The sequence below is a fragment of the Drosophila novamexicana genome, unplaced genomic scaffold, assembly GCF_003285875.2.
Source record: "Drosophila novamexicana strain 15010-1031.04,08,12 unplaced genomic scaffold, DnovRS2.1 tig00000193-arrow-pilon, whole genome shotgun sequence".
In the NCBI taxonomy this organism is placed as follows: domain Eukaryota; kingdom Metazoa; phylum Arthropoda; class Insecta; order Diptera; family Drosophilidae; genus Drosophila; species Drosophila novamexicana.
In genome coordinates, this window is record NW_020824787.1 from 7,720,509 (window position 1) to 7,736,704 (window position 16,196).

General features: G+C 43.5%; 4 protein-coding genes across 4 annotated transcripts; 2 read left to right on the plus strand and 2 right to left on the minus strand.

Moving 5' to 3' along the window:
- Positions 1-190: 190 nt before the first annotated feature.
- On the minus strand, positions 191-3,674 carry LOC115759182. The gene is made up of 5 exons (XM_030700057.1): positions 1,786-3,674; positions 1,447-1,726; positions 949-1,223; positions 697-892; positions 191-417 (listed from the first exon to the last, which is right to left on the minus strand). Exons 1-5 carry the CDS (start codon positions 3,620-3,622, stop codon positions 210-212), a joined length of 2,796 nt encoding a protein of 931 aa, XP_030555917.1. The 5' UTR covers positions 3,623-3,674; the 3' UTR covers positions 191-209.
- Positions 3,675-4,009: 335 nt separating this feature from the next.
- LOC115759184 (metallo-beta-lactamase domain-containing protein 1) lies at positions 4,010-4,866 on the plus strand. Its single transcript, XM_030700060.1, has one exon. It carries the CDS (start codon positions 4,193-4,195, stop codon positions 4,832-4,834), a length of 642 nt encoding a protein of 213 aa, XP_030555920.1. The 5' UTR covers positions 4,010-4,192; the 3' UTR covers positions 4,835-4,866.
- Positions 4,867-4,970: 104 nt separating this feature from the next.
- On the plus strand, positions 4,971-9,238 carry LOC115759183 (tubulin glycylase 3B). Its single transcript, XM_030700059.1, has 4 exons — positions 4,971-6,579; positions 7,917-8,731; positions 8,790-8,903; positions 8,976-9,238. The coding sequence occupies exons 1-3, from the start codon at positions 5,328-5,330 to the stop codon at positions 8,892-8,894; spliced, it is 2,172 nt and encodes a 723-aa protein (XP_030555919.1). The 5' UTR covers positions 4,971-5,327; the 3' UTR covers positions 8,895-8,903; positions 8,976-9,238.
- Positions 9,239-10,706: 1,468 nt separating this feature from the next.
- On the minus strand, positions 10,707-16,196 carry LOC115759304 (tubulin glycylase 3A). The gene is made up of 4 exons (XM_030700209.1): positions 16,026-16,196; positions 14,825-15,932; positions 12,129-12,641; positions 10,707-11,851 (listed from the first exon to the last, which is right to left on the minus strand). The coding sequence occupies exons 1-4, from the start codon at positions 16,194-16,196 to the stop codon at positions 10,707-10,709; spliced, it is 2,937 nt and encodes a 978-aa protein (XP_030556069.1).

Sequence of the window (16,196 nt, forward strand, 5' to 3'; positions counted from 1 at the left end):
TTAATTTCCACTTGTTTCAAATATAAAAACTTCTCTTAAATCGCAAACTATGTTTCAAAGTCAAGCTTTATGTGACTAGAAGTAGATATAGATAAATATATACACAAGTCATTTGCTAATTACGACAAAAACATAAAGAACAACATCACAAGCTAACTAATTTAAACGTAAGCCCTAATTGAATTAAACTGTTTTTAACAATTATTAATCTAACGTGAAATTTGCAGCAGGCATTTCAAATAGTTGGCCTTGGCGCCCGGCGCCATCATGTACTTGGAGTTCCAGTCATGTTCGTTAATATGCAACACCTTATAGCCCATCATTTCCAGATGCTTGATCTTCAGCGATTCGGGACCACGCAACGCAGTCAGATCGTTCTCACAGAATGAGTCCAGCTTGAGCAGCAGAATCGCCACCCTGGTAAGAAATTAAATATTTCATATTAGTTTAACTTAGATATAGAAATATCAACGGATATGCCCCGGCCATGCAAGGGAAAAAAGTCTAACGTATTCTCGCAAAGATCTCTAAAATTAATTTGAGCACCAATCGTTACTCTTTTAATTATTGACACCTCACTCTGGTGGGTGGATTTCCCGCCAAGTGCGAAACGCCTCTCAAATTGAATTTGATATTTGAAGAGCTGTACACAAGCTTTGATTCTTCCACACTTGTGGGAAAGAAACCTCGCCTTACTTGGTTATGCGGTCCAACATGGTGGCCTCCATTGGCGGCGCTGGTATAAGCTTCTTATCCTTGTCGAAATGTATCACGAAATCAATTTGATAGCCATAGGGCGTTGTGTGATTGCAGCGAAAATAGTTCTCATCCTTGAGCAAATCCTGCAGCAGATGTTTGACATCCGCACTAAAAGCGCTGGGCACAAGCGGTTCTAAAAGAGAGACGCTTCGGTTATGCTGGGTCAACTAGGATTTTCTTAATACCCACTCTTGCTGAGCTGCGCCTCGACGTAGTTTTGCTGAAACCAGGGCACATTTGTCTCGGGCAGATCCAGGCAAACGGTGCGATTCAGTTGCATCACGCGATTGAGCACCAGCCCCGGATAGGTCGCCTTTGAGTAACAGATTTGTATCTCATCCTCGATGCGCTGTATGAACTTGACGCAGAACACTCGATTGACCAGCTGCTCCGGAATGGTCTTATAGAAGCACAGCGCCAGGCACGACTGCACCAAGGACAAACCGCTCATGTGATCAAAATCTCTGCGAAATTGAGGAGAGCGAGAGAAGGCTTATTAGCATGGATAGTCGCTCGACTATTAGTCAAATTAATTATTTATCCGATCGTTATGAAATTATCAAGTTTTTTTTAAAGATGGTATTCAAGTTGGGATCTATACCCAATTTCAAAGTAAAGCCTTTTGAATGTACTCCATTTTTGAAGAAGTGGAAAAAGATAGTCAAAAGAGAAATAATCGAGACGCACCGTAGTAGCACCAAAGCAGCATAGTCCAATGCCTCCAGTGAGGCAGGTGTGTAGCCCAGATTGTAGGCACAGGTGAGCACCTTCTCGACGGTGTCGCCTGTGATGTGCTCATGCTGCTGGGCGATATAGTCAAACATGGATTCCAACAGGCCGGCCACAAAAAAGTGCGAAGCATTAAAATTATATGCCATTTCTCGCAACACACGCGAATTGAGATCGTTGCACTGAAGGGTTTTATAATGCAACAGCGCCTGGTTATACACCTGGGTGTTTTTTAGCGCTGTAAAGGATTAAGCTACGATAAGGAGCAGGCGTTGTCAAGTTTATGGAAGGACTCACTTTTCCGATGACTTAGTGTGCGCACCAAAACGCTCAGATCGCTGGCATTTAGCGGCTGCTGTTCGCTGTTGCCTAAATGCCGTTCGGCACAGGCAATCAGAATGCTATCCATGGTGGACAGCTGCATGGCCAGCAGATGTGGTACATGCTGGCGGAAACGCAGCTCGCAGGCGATCTGCATGCCGCGACCGAGTAGAAAACAATCCTGTATATCAAATTGTGGCGCCATGGCGAGCATTTTGCTCAGCAGCAGATTTGGGAACTTCTTCCAGCCAAACGGTGTCTGGCCATAGGCCAAGACAAAGGAAGCCAGACGTGCGAATTGCGCTGGCAATCTGCCCGCCACATCCCGTTCAATGGCATCAAGGCACATGCGACTGAGCGTGCGCTCCACGCCCTGATGGCGATACGTGCCGCCAAGATTATTGTTGAAGTTCATGTAGCGCTGACAATGGCGCAAAAAACGCAAATGCCGCTGCTCCTGGGGATCATTTGACAGCACACCAACCACCGCTGACCAGTACGCATCACAGATCCGCACATCGGCTATCTTCAGGGCGCGCAGCACACTGAAGAAATGCCCGCTTGCATTGGGCAGCTGCCAGGCGGCTTTGGAGTGCAACAGCTGACGGAACTGCTGTATGTAGGCATCGCGTTGCTGCAGCGAGGCAAATGGCACCGCACAGGACAGGGCATCTGGCGTGGGCTCCTGCTGCAGCAGTCGCTCTGTGGCCATTTTCAGTGGCTGCATCAGTGCCACCGGCTCCTGATGATGCAGAAAGGTGCGACAAACGCTCTTCAGATCGCTGGGCTCCAGCGTTGGCAGGCAGCTGCGCAACCCCAACAATAGCTGGCGTATCAGAGCCGTATTTAGATGCGACCACCTGGGCATATTGAGCATGTGCAGCAGCTTGAGCAACGCCTTGGGCGTGTCACTGCCTAACGTGCCACATTGCAGCAGCTCCTGGACGCGTTGCTTAAATGCCGCCAGCAGTTCGGCATCAATTAGCGGATGCAGCTGGAAGAGGCAGGTGGATAACAGACGCACATCCTGCTCGCTGTGGCAATTGGCCACATGCCGCTCCAGATGCGGCATAAAGTTGCGACAGACCAGCGGCGTAAAGAAGTCACGTTCCAAATTGATGGCCACCAGTAGGCGAGAAAGTGCGGGCAGCGGCACCAGCCTCAGCTGCTGACCCTCAGTTGCTAGCTCAATGATATTTAGGGCACGCAGCAGAATCCGTTCCAGCGTGTCATCGCTATTGGGCACGTGCATTTTGCGCAGATACAAATAGCAGCAGCTCAGGTCGTTCACATCCAAGGCGGCTACTAGCTGGGGCGTCAGGGTCTTCGGCACACGTTGCTGCAGTTGGGCTGTCAGCGCTTCCTTCTCGCTGGCCGCCAGACGCTGAAAATGTGGCCAGAGCAGCGATATGCACTGCACCTGATGCGTAGACGGCAGCTGGCCCGGCGCACACAAATCCAAGAGCTCCTGTGGACTACGTGCTGCGATCAAGCGCAAACTGAGTGCATCCTTCTGCAGGCTAATTGATTCGCAACCATCCTCCAGCTCCTCCAAGCTGCTGAGCACCTGTTGCTGTTCCACTGTGCCTTGGATATCGGTGCTAGACGCACGTCGCCTGCTGTAATTGTGAGAAATTGGAAGCGGCAGCAGCAGCTGCCCAGTTGCCAACCTCGGCTCGCACAGCCAGGAGGCGTCTCGAATGGGCGGCTTGGCGCCATTGTTTACATGCCGGCACAACAGTTGCAGTTGCCGCATTTGCAGCAAATATTGTAGACACTTGCATGGCGCACGCGGCAGGTAGTTTAAATACATTGCAAAAATTGCAACTTTTATACAGAAAAAATGTGTTAAATAATAAACAAATTGCGACTTGTGAAATGTGAGCAATGCGACCAACAGCCGTTATGGGTGCTGCCAACGTGTGCGGCAAGCAGCTGTATGTTAATCTGCTGCAGCCCTGTTAACAGCCCTGCAACAGCTGTTTGTGCCAAAACGAGTTAATAGAAACAAGTTCAAATGAACGTACGCAAGCGAACAAATGAAATGAACCCAAAATTCGCAATGTTCATTGGCTCAGCTGAGTGAGCAGTGAGTGTTAACAAAACAGACACTTCACACTAACATGTAAATATAATGTTAACTCACTGTTAAGTCTTCAAAAAATGTTAATTTAAGTATTATGTGCAAATACGGTGTATGCAAATATGACGTATGAATGAGATGTGCAAAAAAAGAGTTCAAAGCTAGGAACTTGTTCACAGGCTCAGTTCACTCATGAGCTTTTGGTTTTTTTAACAACTTTCTTTACGGGTACCCCTAATGCTTGAAATCAAAACAAAAAACAACTCGATTGGCAACATTTAATGAAAGTAAATTGAAATAATGTCGCAAAATCAGGTGATTGTGCTGCAGGCAGGCTACTCGCACAAGGATGCAAATGAGCCGAATGCAATGCGCGCCAACTGCAGCTGCACGCTGATACGCTGTCGCGATGGCACCAACATCATTGTGGACACCCTAACCGCCTGGGATGGCGACCAATTGAAATCCTTGCTAGCTGCGCAGGGCTTGCACCCGGCCGATATAAATGTGGTCGTGTGCACACATGGACACTCGGATCACATTGGCTGCAATTATCTGTTCCAGGAGGCGCGTCTGCATATTGTCGGCTCGTGTGCATCCAATCGTGATCTATACTTTGAGCATGCCGGCCCACTGGATGCACATGGCGAGGTGCTGGTCGAGGAGACGCCTGGACACACGCTGAGCTGTGTCTCGGTCATCGTGCACAATACACAGTTGAGCGGCACGGTGGGCGTTTGTGGGGATCTGTTCGAGCGGCGCGAGGACATAGACGATGCACAGATTTGGAAGGCTGCGGGCAGCGAGGACGAGAAGCGGCAGGCTCAAGAGCGGCATCGTCTGGCGGAATTGTGTGAGCACATTGTGCCCGGACACGGGCAAATGTTTGCCCTAAACGCCGAACTGCGTAAAAAACTGAGAACTTGTATAGAAACAACGTAGCACATGGCAGTTGCTGAACGCTTCCAGGGGATTGGGTTTAGCAAGCTGTGATATTAACATTATATAACGACTGATTTTTTTTTTTTTTTGTATTTTATAGGCGCTTGTATGTTTAATTCAAATTTCGTCTTGCACTCGTTTCGTTACAAGTTTTTTTGGTCTCAAATTTTAACCGTTTAAGCGAAGCTATGTTTCATAAATCAATAAAGATATTGCCTATTTAAATGCGATACTGTTAGAAAAAGGTTTGGCTACTGCTTCAAAATTTCTCGTCAATTGCAGCAACAAGAGTTGGCTGCATAAAAATCGAAAAAAAAACTGTCAAATCTGAAACATAGCATCAGACGCCTACAGCTCGAGATAGGAAGAACAATTAACGAAGCAAGCCCATCCTATAGGCAGCCGGTTTCAGTTTCCCATGCGCATTTAAAATAACAAAAATCAATCCAAACAAAACGACAACAACAACAACAACAGGAACAACAACAACATCATGAGTCAGGCGTCCTCGAGTGCATTCAATACACACCGTAATCGGTATTATAATCCTGTCTCTAGGATACAGTCGTTGATACAAAATCTGGATGCGGAATTGATAACCCTATGCAAACAATGTTCGCTGCCAAAGAATATCGCCAGCAATAGTCAAAATGGTCTCATATCACAGCAATCGGGCAGCCAGCATCATCAGACGAGCGTTAATAATTTATTGGCCCAGGCGCGCTCCACGACCCAATCGACGGCAACGGCCGGCTTGGCGCCGGATGCGCATAGGCGTCAATTGCGTAATACATATCGAACGCGTGTGATCGATGCGTATCGCAATCGTCGCATATTTACCGTTTATGGCAACTATCATACGGTTAGGCGAGCGCTTGTCCGCCGCGGCTGGCTAGAGAAATTGCCGGCTAATCGGCATGCCAAGCTGCAGGCCATGTCAGAGGATTCACTGCTGGAGCATGCAAGACGTGGCAATGATTATGAAGCAGTTGTCATATCAAAAATGATCAACAATTTTCCATCGTTCTTCATTTGGCAGAGTAAGGCACAGAGGGACCTATTCCCCGAGGTGAAGCCATATCGTAATCGGGTGAGACGCAGTCAATTGCTTGACTTCTCCACCAAGGTGGGTCTGGTCGGTTGCGCCGAACAGGAGCGCTGGTTTCGTGAGGACGGCGTGTGCGGCATGAGCTATCCACGTTTCTATCGATTGGGCGCCAATAGCATGGAGGAGCGTGCGGCATTCATTGAGGATTTCCATCAAACACAGGCGCGCTCTTTGCTACGCTACCTTAAGGAGCACCGTCCAGCCGACATGATCGACCCTGAACATGGTGCCGTGCTGAGCATTACGATTGACTTTGCCCTGAATAAGGTGAAGAACATGATCAGACAGAAGGAGCATTATTCTCTAGATGATGCGCGCATTAAATTGCCCACGCCCACTGAAATGATCGAGAATCAATCGTTCATGGTTCAGTCGACCAAGGTGCTCCACACGCATGCCAAGTTCAAGGTCAACGAGAAGGTGATGGCGGAGTATGCGCGCCTCGCCGCTCAATATCTCGATCAGATCGAGTCGCTCCGTCAGGATTATTGCTGGGATGGCTGTCGCAATTTGTGGATACTGAAGCCAGGCTATCAATCGCGTGGCATTGGGATCGTTATACGTAGCTCCCTGGATGAGATACTGCAATGGACATCTAACAATCAGAACCGCAAATACATTGTTCAAAAGTATATTGGTGAGTTCTATGGGATTTGCCATTTAACGGAAAAGGATACATATATGCATATTTGTATATGCTTTTGATCGCAGAGCTCTTAATGCTCTCAGATCAATAATACTTCTCTCCTTAAAATGAAATCTATTGCAAGTTTTTGAAAAGATTATCTTGTTTGAGCTTACAATTTTTAAAATGTCGAGTAAAGTTTCTTGCATTCTATGTATTTTATATACAATGTCCATTTTATTTAAATAATACAATATATATTAAGTATACTCTTTAGTAATATATATAGTATTAGATTATATATATTATATATACATTATATTTATCATACATTTTAGCTTGCAAAGCCATTCAAGACCTTTGCATTAGGTTCGCTTTATCAACATTAATTTTCGCAATTTTAAGGATTTAAATCTTAAAACCTAAACTTTCTATTAAATTATAATTGAACTTTTTCAGAACCTATAAGAGTTTCTATAAGTTCCTATAAGAGTTCCTAGTATCCTAGTTCCCGCGCAGATCGAGTTTGTTTCCGATAATCGATAACTTACTCCGTTTCCAAGCAATCGATAAAAATCGATATCGATATCCTGTTTTTTGGGCAATTTTGGTAAATAATAAGAGCTAGAGCACCAAACTTGACATATAGCTTCTAAAATAGAATATGTATATATGCATTTGATGTTGGAAGAAGAGGGTTCAGGGTATCCCCTATTCGGGAGCTCCCGACTAGAACCTCTTACTTGTTTATATATAATTTTTCCAAATAAGTAACCTTTTCCTATTCTAAACGTTCTTGCTGGTTGTGTTCAGAGCTTAAACCAAGGTTTTAGCTTGAGGTTCGGTTCGCGAACTCTAATCCAGGATTGGATCCTCAGCAATTTTTAATATAACTATTTAGTTTCTTTCAAAATTTTTGAAGGGTTTTTTTTCATGTTCTAAGACTTGCAATTATATTTTGTATATTTGTATATTTAAAAAAGAAGCAAAAATCATTTCAATCAAACTTTAATTGATCAATTAGATACAATTATGTGATATGAGCTAATCCACTTTATGGTTCGGTTCAATATTACATCAGGGTATATAAAATATATGAATTACGATTCGTTTCGTTTTACAATGAATGTAAAGCCTTGGCTTTATTCAAAAATAGTATGCATTAAAAAAAGCTGATTGATTACCTTTTTCGTTATTATTTTATTTTGGCCATATCTCAGAAGTTTTTTTTACGAGAGCTTCTATTCTACCTACCAAAAATATTGTACTTGAAGTATCATACAAAAATGATTCCTCGACCTAATTGATTGCCTTTGTTTTAATTGTTATTATTTTCCAATTATTTTCAGAACGTCCATATCTCATTTATCGCACCAAGTTTGATATTCGGCAATATATGCTGCTTACAATAAGCGAGTCGCAGGTGACAATTTGGACATATCGCGATTGTTATTTGCGCTTTAGCTCCCAGGAGTTCACGATGGATGATCTGCGGGAATCGATACACTTAACCAATAATTCGGTGCAGAAGCGCTATAAGAATAAAGTAAATCGTGATTCGCGTTTGCCGAAAAATAATATGTGGTCATTGGATCAATTTAAATGCCATTTGCGTCATGTGGGCGCACCGGAAGGGACATGGTCCAAAGTATACAATGGGATCAAACAGAATCTGGTGGCTGTTGTTTTGGCTAGCCTGGACGAGACGGAGTTGGTGCCAAATGCATTCGAATTATATGGCTGCGATTTTATGTTGGATGAGCATTATAATCCCATACTGATTGAGATCAATTCGACGCCAGATCTATCGGCCTCGACAGAGATAACAGCGAGAATATGCCCATTGGCGTTAAAGGACTGCATACGTGTGGTATTGGATGTGCCCAGGAATCCCTTGGCCGCAACAGGCCTGTTCGAGCGCGCTTTTCAAGTTAATTACAATGTCAACAAGGAGGTTGACGGTACCAGACCTCTAGAGCTAAACGGTACACAAATGAAACTATTTGACTCGATGCCAAAGCTACGGAATACTCCACGGACTCGCCTGTTGCGCAAAATACTGAACAATGTCAGAACAACGACCAGTCGTAAATTTGGCAAGGATAAAGCTAAATCTTCATCAACACTGCCGACCAAGGTGATTGTGGGCAAACTGGCAATGAAGGTGAGACTCCATAGTCCAATTCTTATACATTATATATATCATTTTCATTTCCCCCTAGAAACTGTCCAAAGGAAACTCGAGGGTTATTCACGTGGGCAACAAAACAACATTGAATTCAAAGGCGCGCGAGAATCTAGCATTACAATATACGGCACCCAAATGACAACATCTGGTAAGCAATTGTTTATGCACATTTATTTCTATTTAGTTTTAACTACTAATATATGCCCTAACCCTTCAATAGCATCAGGCAATTTGTACATAGCTGCAAGCTTTGCAACCATCTAAACTGCTAACAATCGACTAATTAACAAACTTGATATCCCATTCAATAATCAATAGCTTATCCAAGCTATCGATCCGTTAAAGTCGCAAGCAAATTAGTAAATTAGTAAATTTTCAACTACACTCGCAAGCAATGAGTTAACGATTTATTTCAGAAAACAAAAATCATAAACATATCCATGTTTTGTAAAATGCTATAGAATAAAGGTATATAAAACAAAACCCCAAGCACAACTTTTTACCCGAACCACGTACTATTAACAAAAAGTAACTCTACATTTAAATAATTTATTATTTTATTTTATTTTATTATTATTTTGTTTATTTCCACGCTCTTTAAATTTACATCTGAATTTGTTTACCTACTGACTCGTCAGCACGAAATTACTTAAAATATTCATTTTACTTTTTAAGAAAATTGGGAAGAGAATTCTTTAAGAAAATATTCATTTTGCCGTAGAGTTAACTCAAAAGAGTTAATTGTTAACTGTCGGTTCCAACTAAAATGTTCAAATTATTTTGGATTGGTTAAAAATAACCTATATCATTGATCTAACACATATTGGGTGGCGACAAATTTTGGATAGGGATACAAATTTGTATGCTAAAATATGTAACTCTGGTTCATGGATGTGAAAAACCTGGTTTACGAATAAAAACAAAATTTAGGGAGTTGGTTCGAAATTTGAACCGATTCACTGAAAAATTCGGTAAAATTTTTTATATGAACATAAGTAGCATATCTAGATCCTAATTCGAGGAGTTGGTTAGAACCGTGAACCGAACCACTGACAAATTTTGTTAGATCAAAAATAAAAACATCGAAAAGACTCGGAATCTGTTTTGAATCGAACCGGTTCAAGCTTGGAACTACATTTTTCTTTAATAATGAACGGAATCCGAAACGAATCCATGAACATAAGCTTGATGCTGAAAAAGTCTAGTCTAATATATGCTGTAGGTTGGAAAGTTTTGAAAGTTAATTTAGCTTCAGTTGCTGAATCGAATACTGTTCATAAGTTTTGAAACTCTTCATATTTGAAAAATTTAGTTATACATTTTGAAAGAATTTACAATCTTAGAGATTCCTTTTATTTGCATATTATTTCGCTTGAGAAATTTTTTGGCTGCTGCATAAATTTTTTGTTCTTGAAAAATTTAAAATTACATTTTTCGTTGACTTAGATTTATTAAGTTCCCAATTTCAGGATATTGTTTAGCTGGAAAAACGAAATGTATTCGTACTTAAGATTTGGGAATATTTGTAAAGCTTGGAAGTACATTTTTGAGTGGATTTGAAATCCAGGTTATTCCTTAAATTCGAAAATTATTTTGTTTGAAATGGGTTTTTAGAGGATTTGGAGTTCTTATATATATAGAATAGTTTTGGTCGTTGCATCAAAATGTATTCATACCTAAGAATTGGAGTAAATATTTGGAAATCGATTTTTGAGTGGAGTTTTTATATCGTTTGAAATAAGTCTTAGCTGCTGGATTCTGAAATATTTGAAAATGTTGAAATTTAATTTAAAGATACGGGAACTTAAACAAAGAGATTGTATTAATGCGAATATTATTCCGTCTGAATATTTGAAATTCTCTCAGATACGGATAAACGTTTTCCCCATAAACAATGGCAGTGGGTGGTTAAGTGGATGCTGTGGCTGGAGTGTGTGGGGTTGTGGGTGGTTCAACAAGTGGGAGGTGGCACTGTCAGCAATGTGTTAACGGTCAACTTATTGCTGCTGCTGGCCAGTTGTGCGGTGCGTGGACTAATTGGTGGCGTCTGCGAGAGCTGCAGCTCGCTGGAGGCCTGCTTCATGGCAGACACAATGGGCTCGCCACGATGCAGCGCCTGCACCGAGATGCTGATGGGCAGCCGGGGTCCATACGATCTGCGCCCGAAGGTGCGTCCAATGGCATGCAAGCTGGCCGAGCTCTCGATTTCGGATTTGGTGCGCGCAAAACGTTGTGAGCATTTGATGCCATCTAACAGTGTGCCACGGGATCTGGAGCAGCTGTTGGCTGTGCAGCTGCTGCTGCTGTTGTTGTTGTTGTTGTTGTTGTTGTTGTTGGTTATGCTGCGCAGGCTGCGCCACTTGCGCTCGCTGTTAGCTGGCGCCGTGGCCGGCGCACTGGGCGCCTCCTGTTTCTCGAGCAGATTATCTGAAGCATTGCAGGCATAATTTTTGATAAGTATTTTGAACTTTTTCTCTGTGCCCTCCCCATGTTGCTGCACAAAGCGTGGACCGCAGCTGCGCTGTCGCTTCGGTGGCAGCGCATTTGTGGCAGCTGCCTCTGGAGCGCCTGTGGTGTTGCGCTTGTGTGTGACGCTCAACAGTTGGGTTATGGAGCGACCCGCCTGCTTCAGCAGGTACGGACAGGGCGTTGTTGCTGCTGCCGCTGCTGCTCCTGCTGCTGCTCCTGCTGCAGGCACCGACGTGGGCTTGAGCGTAGGCACAGCTGTTGCTGGCTGTGTGCTGCTGCTAATGCTGCTGCGACTGCTGCTCAATGGCTCCACCATGTATTTCTCCATGTATTCGGTGGCATTGAAGGTGGGCATGGCGCGATGTATGCGCGACATATTGGCTGGCGGTGGCACAATTGCGGCACGTTGACGGAATACACTGCTCGTGGCCAGGCTGCGCTCCTTGCGCTGATGATGCTGCTGCTGATAGTAATGGACATGGCCATGGTTGAGCTTGTGCAGCAGCTGTTTGCCCTTCACAAACAGATTGAGTCCCATGTAGGCGGGCGTGGGCGGCACCACCTGACGATAGGCCAGCTCAAAGTTGCCCATATCCGATTTGGGATCCAAGCGGCGATCAATTACGACTAGAACAAATAGTTAGTTAATATTAGTTGTCTTGTCGAGACGACCTAGTCCAGTTTGTTCGTCAGCCTGTCTGTCAATCTCTGGCGAAATGGATCCTCCCCTATCGGACCACAAAATAATAACGAGATCTGATCTGATCCCACCTGTGGAAACAATCTCTGAGAACTACCTTATCACATAGCACCCATGGAAACAATCGTGGAACATTGAGCATATAAAACGCATTTAAGACTCATTTGTAAATCTACGACAAGCCGAAGATGCTTTTGTACTCACCCTTGACCACATCCTCCAGGCACTTGGGACACATGCGCGCCGTTACGCTAGTCGTGGCGCCCAGATCTGGACTTGAATTAATTTCAATTAGCCACGGATAGAAGTTCTCGCATATCATGAAATCGGCGCCAAACAGCTCAAACGTATTGGGCCGACGATCCATATTCTCCTGGGATGCCAGCATGGTGCCCACTATGGCCTTACGCATGCCCGGATATATGCGCTCCAGCCACATGTTCGACTTGCCAATTTGCCGCAGATAGGCCTGAAACGAATAGCAATCCCACATATTCTCGCTGGGCAGCCTCTTGTCTCGCTTGCCATTCGTATACTTCTTCTGTATCGCATAGTTGGTAAGATGCACCGATTCGTGATGGTTGCTCAGGCTGTACTCCTGCGAGCTGAAGCGCAAATAGCTCTCGCGATAGAACCAGACCACCAGAGGCTGTGTGTTGGTTATCAGAAACCATTGGCGTATATCGAACTTGGTTTGGAAGACTATTAAGGGTCGTTCTTGAAGAGAGAGTTTTGAGAAGAAATTGAATAAATATCAGAGAGAATTGGTAAGCTTAGGCGGACAGGTTTGTGTGGAGAGCTATGAGGAGAGTAAAACTTTCTTTTAACTATGGAGAATCATAAAATATTTATATATTTTTATAAAGTTTTACCATTAGTTATTAACGTATATATTCAATTAAAAGATTCTAAACTTATCGTTATGTACGTTTAAAATTCACAAATTCTTGCCTTGGATCAAAGTTTCCTTTATTTCCTGTCAAGAATATCGTTAAGAGTTTAATTTAATTATTAACTTTTTATAATTGACGCCTTTAAGCGCTTAGTCTTCATCATTTGGATTCTCTGGTTTCAGTCTCAATTGTTTAGCTATTCGATTAATAATGATATGTGGTAATGATAATATACGCAAGTCATGTCAGGAATTAGGTGTTGCGTAGAGTCCTTAATCTCCAGTCGCTTAATTATATGCCTTTGCCCCATACTCTGTAGTCTTTAGACTATAAGTTCTTCTTCTTAAGCTCCATTTACCATCCGGTTGTTTAACTCGTTACTTTTAACTCTCAATCCTTTTTACTCTGTGCGCTTCTTTCAATACTCGCTTCTCTCTATGCTATACTCTGGGTTTTTATCTCGATTCTCGGCGACTTATCTTTGATTTTTGACCTATACTCTTGAGTCTTTTGTGTCTTATAGTCTCCAGTTTGTAGTCTCCACCCTTTTTTTTTTGTTTTTATAATGAAATACTCTTTTAGTTTGTTTGTCAATCATCTAGGCTTTATGCTGTAGATTTCGATGTCTTCTCACCTTTATGCCACTCTGTCTACTCGAAGCTCTCCATTCTATTTTCTGGGTTCCAGTTTATGGCCTGTTGCCGCTGTAAACCTGTTGCATGAACTACTTATTTTATTGACAACAAAAACCCATAAAACAAATTCGGAATTCTATTCGCAATCAACAACAGCTACAACTACGAGTAGCTGCGCTTTTCAGTCGACTTTGTATGCATTTTAGCTTAGCCTTTGCATACATATATGCATATTTTTTGTATAGGTATCTCTGTACAAATGTGTGGGGCATGTGCGTGCCATGCAGTCACGGGTAGGTGGAAACTTCGTAGGTTTACGCCCAACTGCCAAGGCATCAAAAGCAACAACAACAACAACAGCCACAACAATGTCAGCGCCCTGATTTTTGACCCACTTTTGCTGTGTTTGTTTATGTCGTTTTATTCCAGAGCTGGAATATATTTAGTAGCGTATGTATTTTTGGCGAATTTTAAATAAATCATATGAAAAGAGCCCACATTTATTAAAGTTGTATCAATAAATAGGGTATCACAGAAACAGCATAGATTTGGAGGAATTTAAGCAATTTGGAAATAGGTTGACTATCGCATTAATTCTTTCATCAGAGTCTAAAATCTGTTAAAATACAGTTCCTTTATACTGAAGACTCACTGCCATATACGTAGCTCTTGACTAGTCTATAAAGCGAATTTTAGTCTTTTTCCCAGGTTATCACTTTCTTCTATAGTCTATATCAAGAATTTTAGTTACTTTTCCTGGGTATTTCGAGGCAAAGTATTTTCGATTATGGCAATCTATACTTCAAGCTGTTTACAGGGTATCTCCTTATTTGGCATATCCCTTTTCGAACATGGCTCAGTCACGATAGTTTATTTTAAGTGGGTCAAGACCTAAATCACTTAAAGTCTTTTATAGGGAACCTTTAAACTGTTTACAGGGTAGCTCCATTATGTTTATCCGTGGTATCGTCAGGTCAAGCATTCTAATTTCAGATATTTATCCAGAGTATTTTATGGTCGAGCGCTGTTTGCAAGCAAATAAATTTGTTTTGGATGTAATACTTCAAACTGTTTACAGGGTATCTACTAGTTGACTATGCTCATTTCTATACTACTTTAATATTTTACATTGAACTTTCTACTGAGTTCCTTTGAATTATTTGCTTATCTAAAGGGGATAGGTTTACAGGGTATCACCTAGTCGACTATGCTCATTTAAAAACAATTTAATTTTGTATATTGAACAGTCTATTTACTTCCCTTGCATTATATGCTTATCTGACTTGAAATACATCCCTTACAGGGTATCTTAGTGGGTAAATACTTGGCAAATGAAATCAGAGATTTCTCTCTTTTTTTCTTTTTTACATACCTATGTACTTTTGCACCACATAGCGACTCTTGGAGGCTATCGATGGATTCACGACGCCCAAGATTTTCTTGAGGTTGTCCATTAGTAATATGCCACGCCCACGACATTTATTTGCCGGCTTGACAATCCACAAATTCTGATAGCCATCCAGGCTGTACTGTGGCCAATGCACCTTCATTTTCTCCACCAGCGTAACACAGCTCTTGACCATGTGGTCGAGCGTCCGTTGGCCATCATGCTGGATGCGTCCATCCTCGTTGACCAGCTGCTGGTGCTGGTAGAGGAACGCATCCCAGTCGTGCTCCCATACCTTGGGCGGATCCTCGTAGTCAATGTCATTGTGCTGGCAGCTATCGATGTAATCGACCAGACGCTTGTAGGCAAAGTCTATCGAGGAATAGGGTATCTTGCCGCTGGGCGAGAAGACCGAATCGGCGCCATGTTTATGATATCTGCAGAGCATGGCCCGCAGATAGGCCACGCAGGCGGTTAGCTTGAAATTGTCCACGAATTCACCCAACTCCTCGGGACTCCAGACATTGTAGCAGCGCGGAAAATACATCTCGGCCATGCCCTCCTCGAAGAACCAGTGAAAATCGCGGAGTTGACTGCACAGACCCTCCTTGGAGGTGAAGGGCGCACGATGGAATTTATTGATGGTCATGCCGGGATTCTTGGCCTGATCAATATAATCGCACTTCTCCTTGCGATTGGTCCACAGAAAATCAACGGGCATGTGCTCCAAGAATCTGGACATTATATTCCGCTCGCACTTGAGCACATACTGACGCCTTGTTTCGCCCGCCTTGCGTTTGGGCAGCCGCTGCGTCAGATCCTCATAGGTCATCTGACCCAGCGGCACAACCTTGCGATGCATGTCCAGCTTTTCCACCCAACCGCGCGCGAGCAGCGCATTACGCACCGAATTGAAGCAGCCGCGTATGGTAAAGATTTTGTTCTGTTTGGCCGCCTCCTGGGCCTTGCGCCGCAGCTCGTTCATGCGCTCCGTGGATATCCAGGCGCGACGTGCCACATAATTGTTGGGTGCGCCCTGCTGCCGGCTGGCACAGTTCTCCTTGTTGCACTCCTTGTTGTTTTCCTTGTTGCACTCCTTGTTGTTTTCCTTGTTGTTCTCCTTGTTGTTATTGTTGTCCGGTTTCTGGGCCGGCACACGCGCTGTCGTTAGCTGTATGCTGGGCACTGTCAATGCGGCTGTTGTGGGCGGCGCTGTGGGCGTGTCTGATGTCCTTGCCCCATTGCACAATGTGGCACTCGAGCATTTGTGCTGCTTTAGCGCTCCGTTGAGCTGCTCCTTGCTTCCATGTGGCTCACTGCTCGGACGCGTCTGCTTTTGGAGCAACAACTCGTGCAT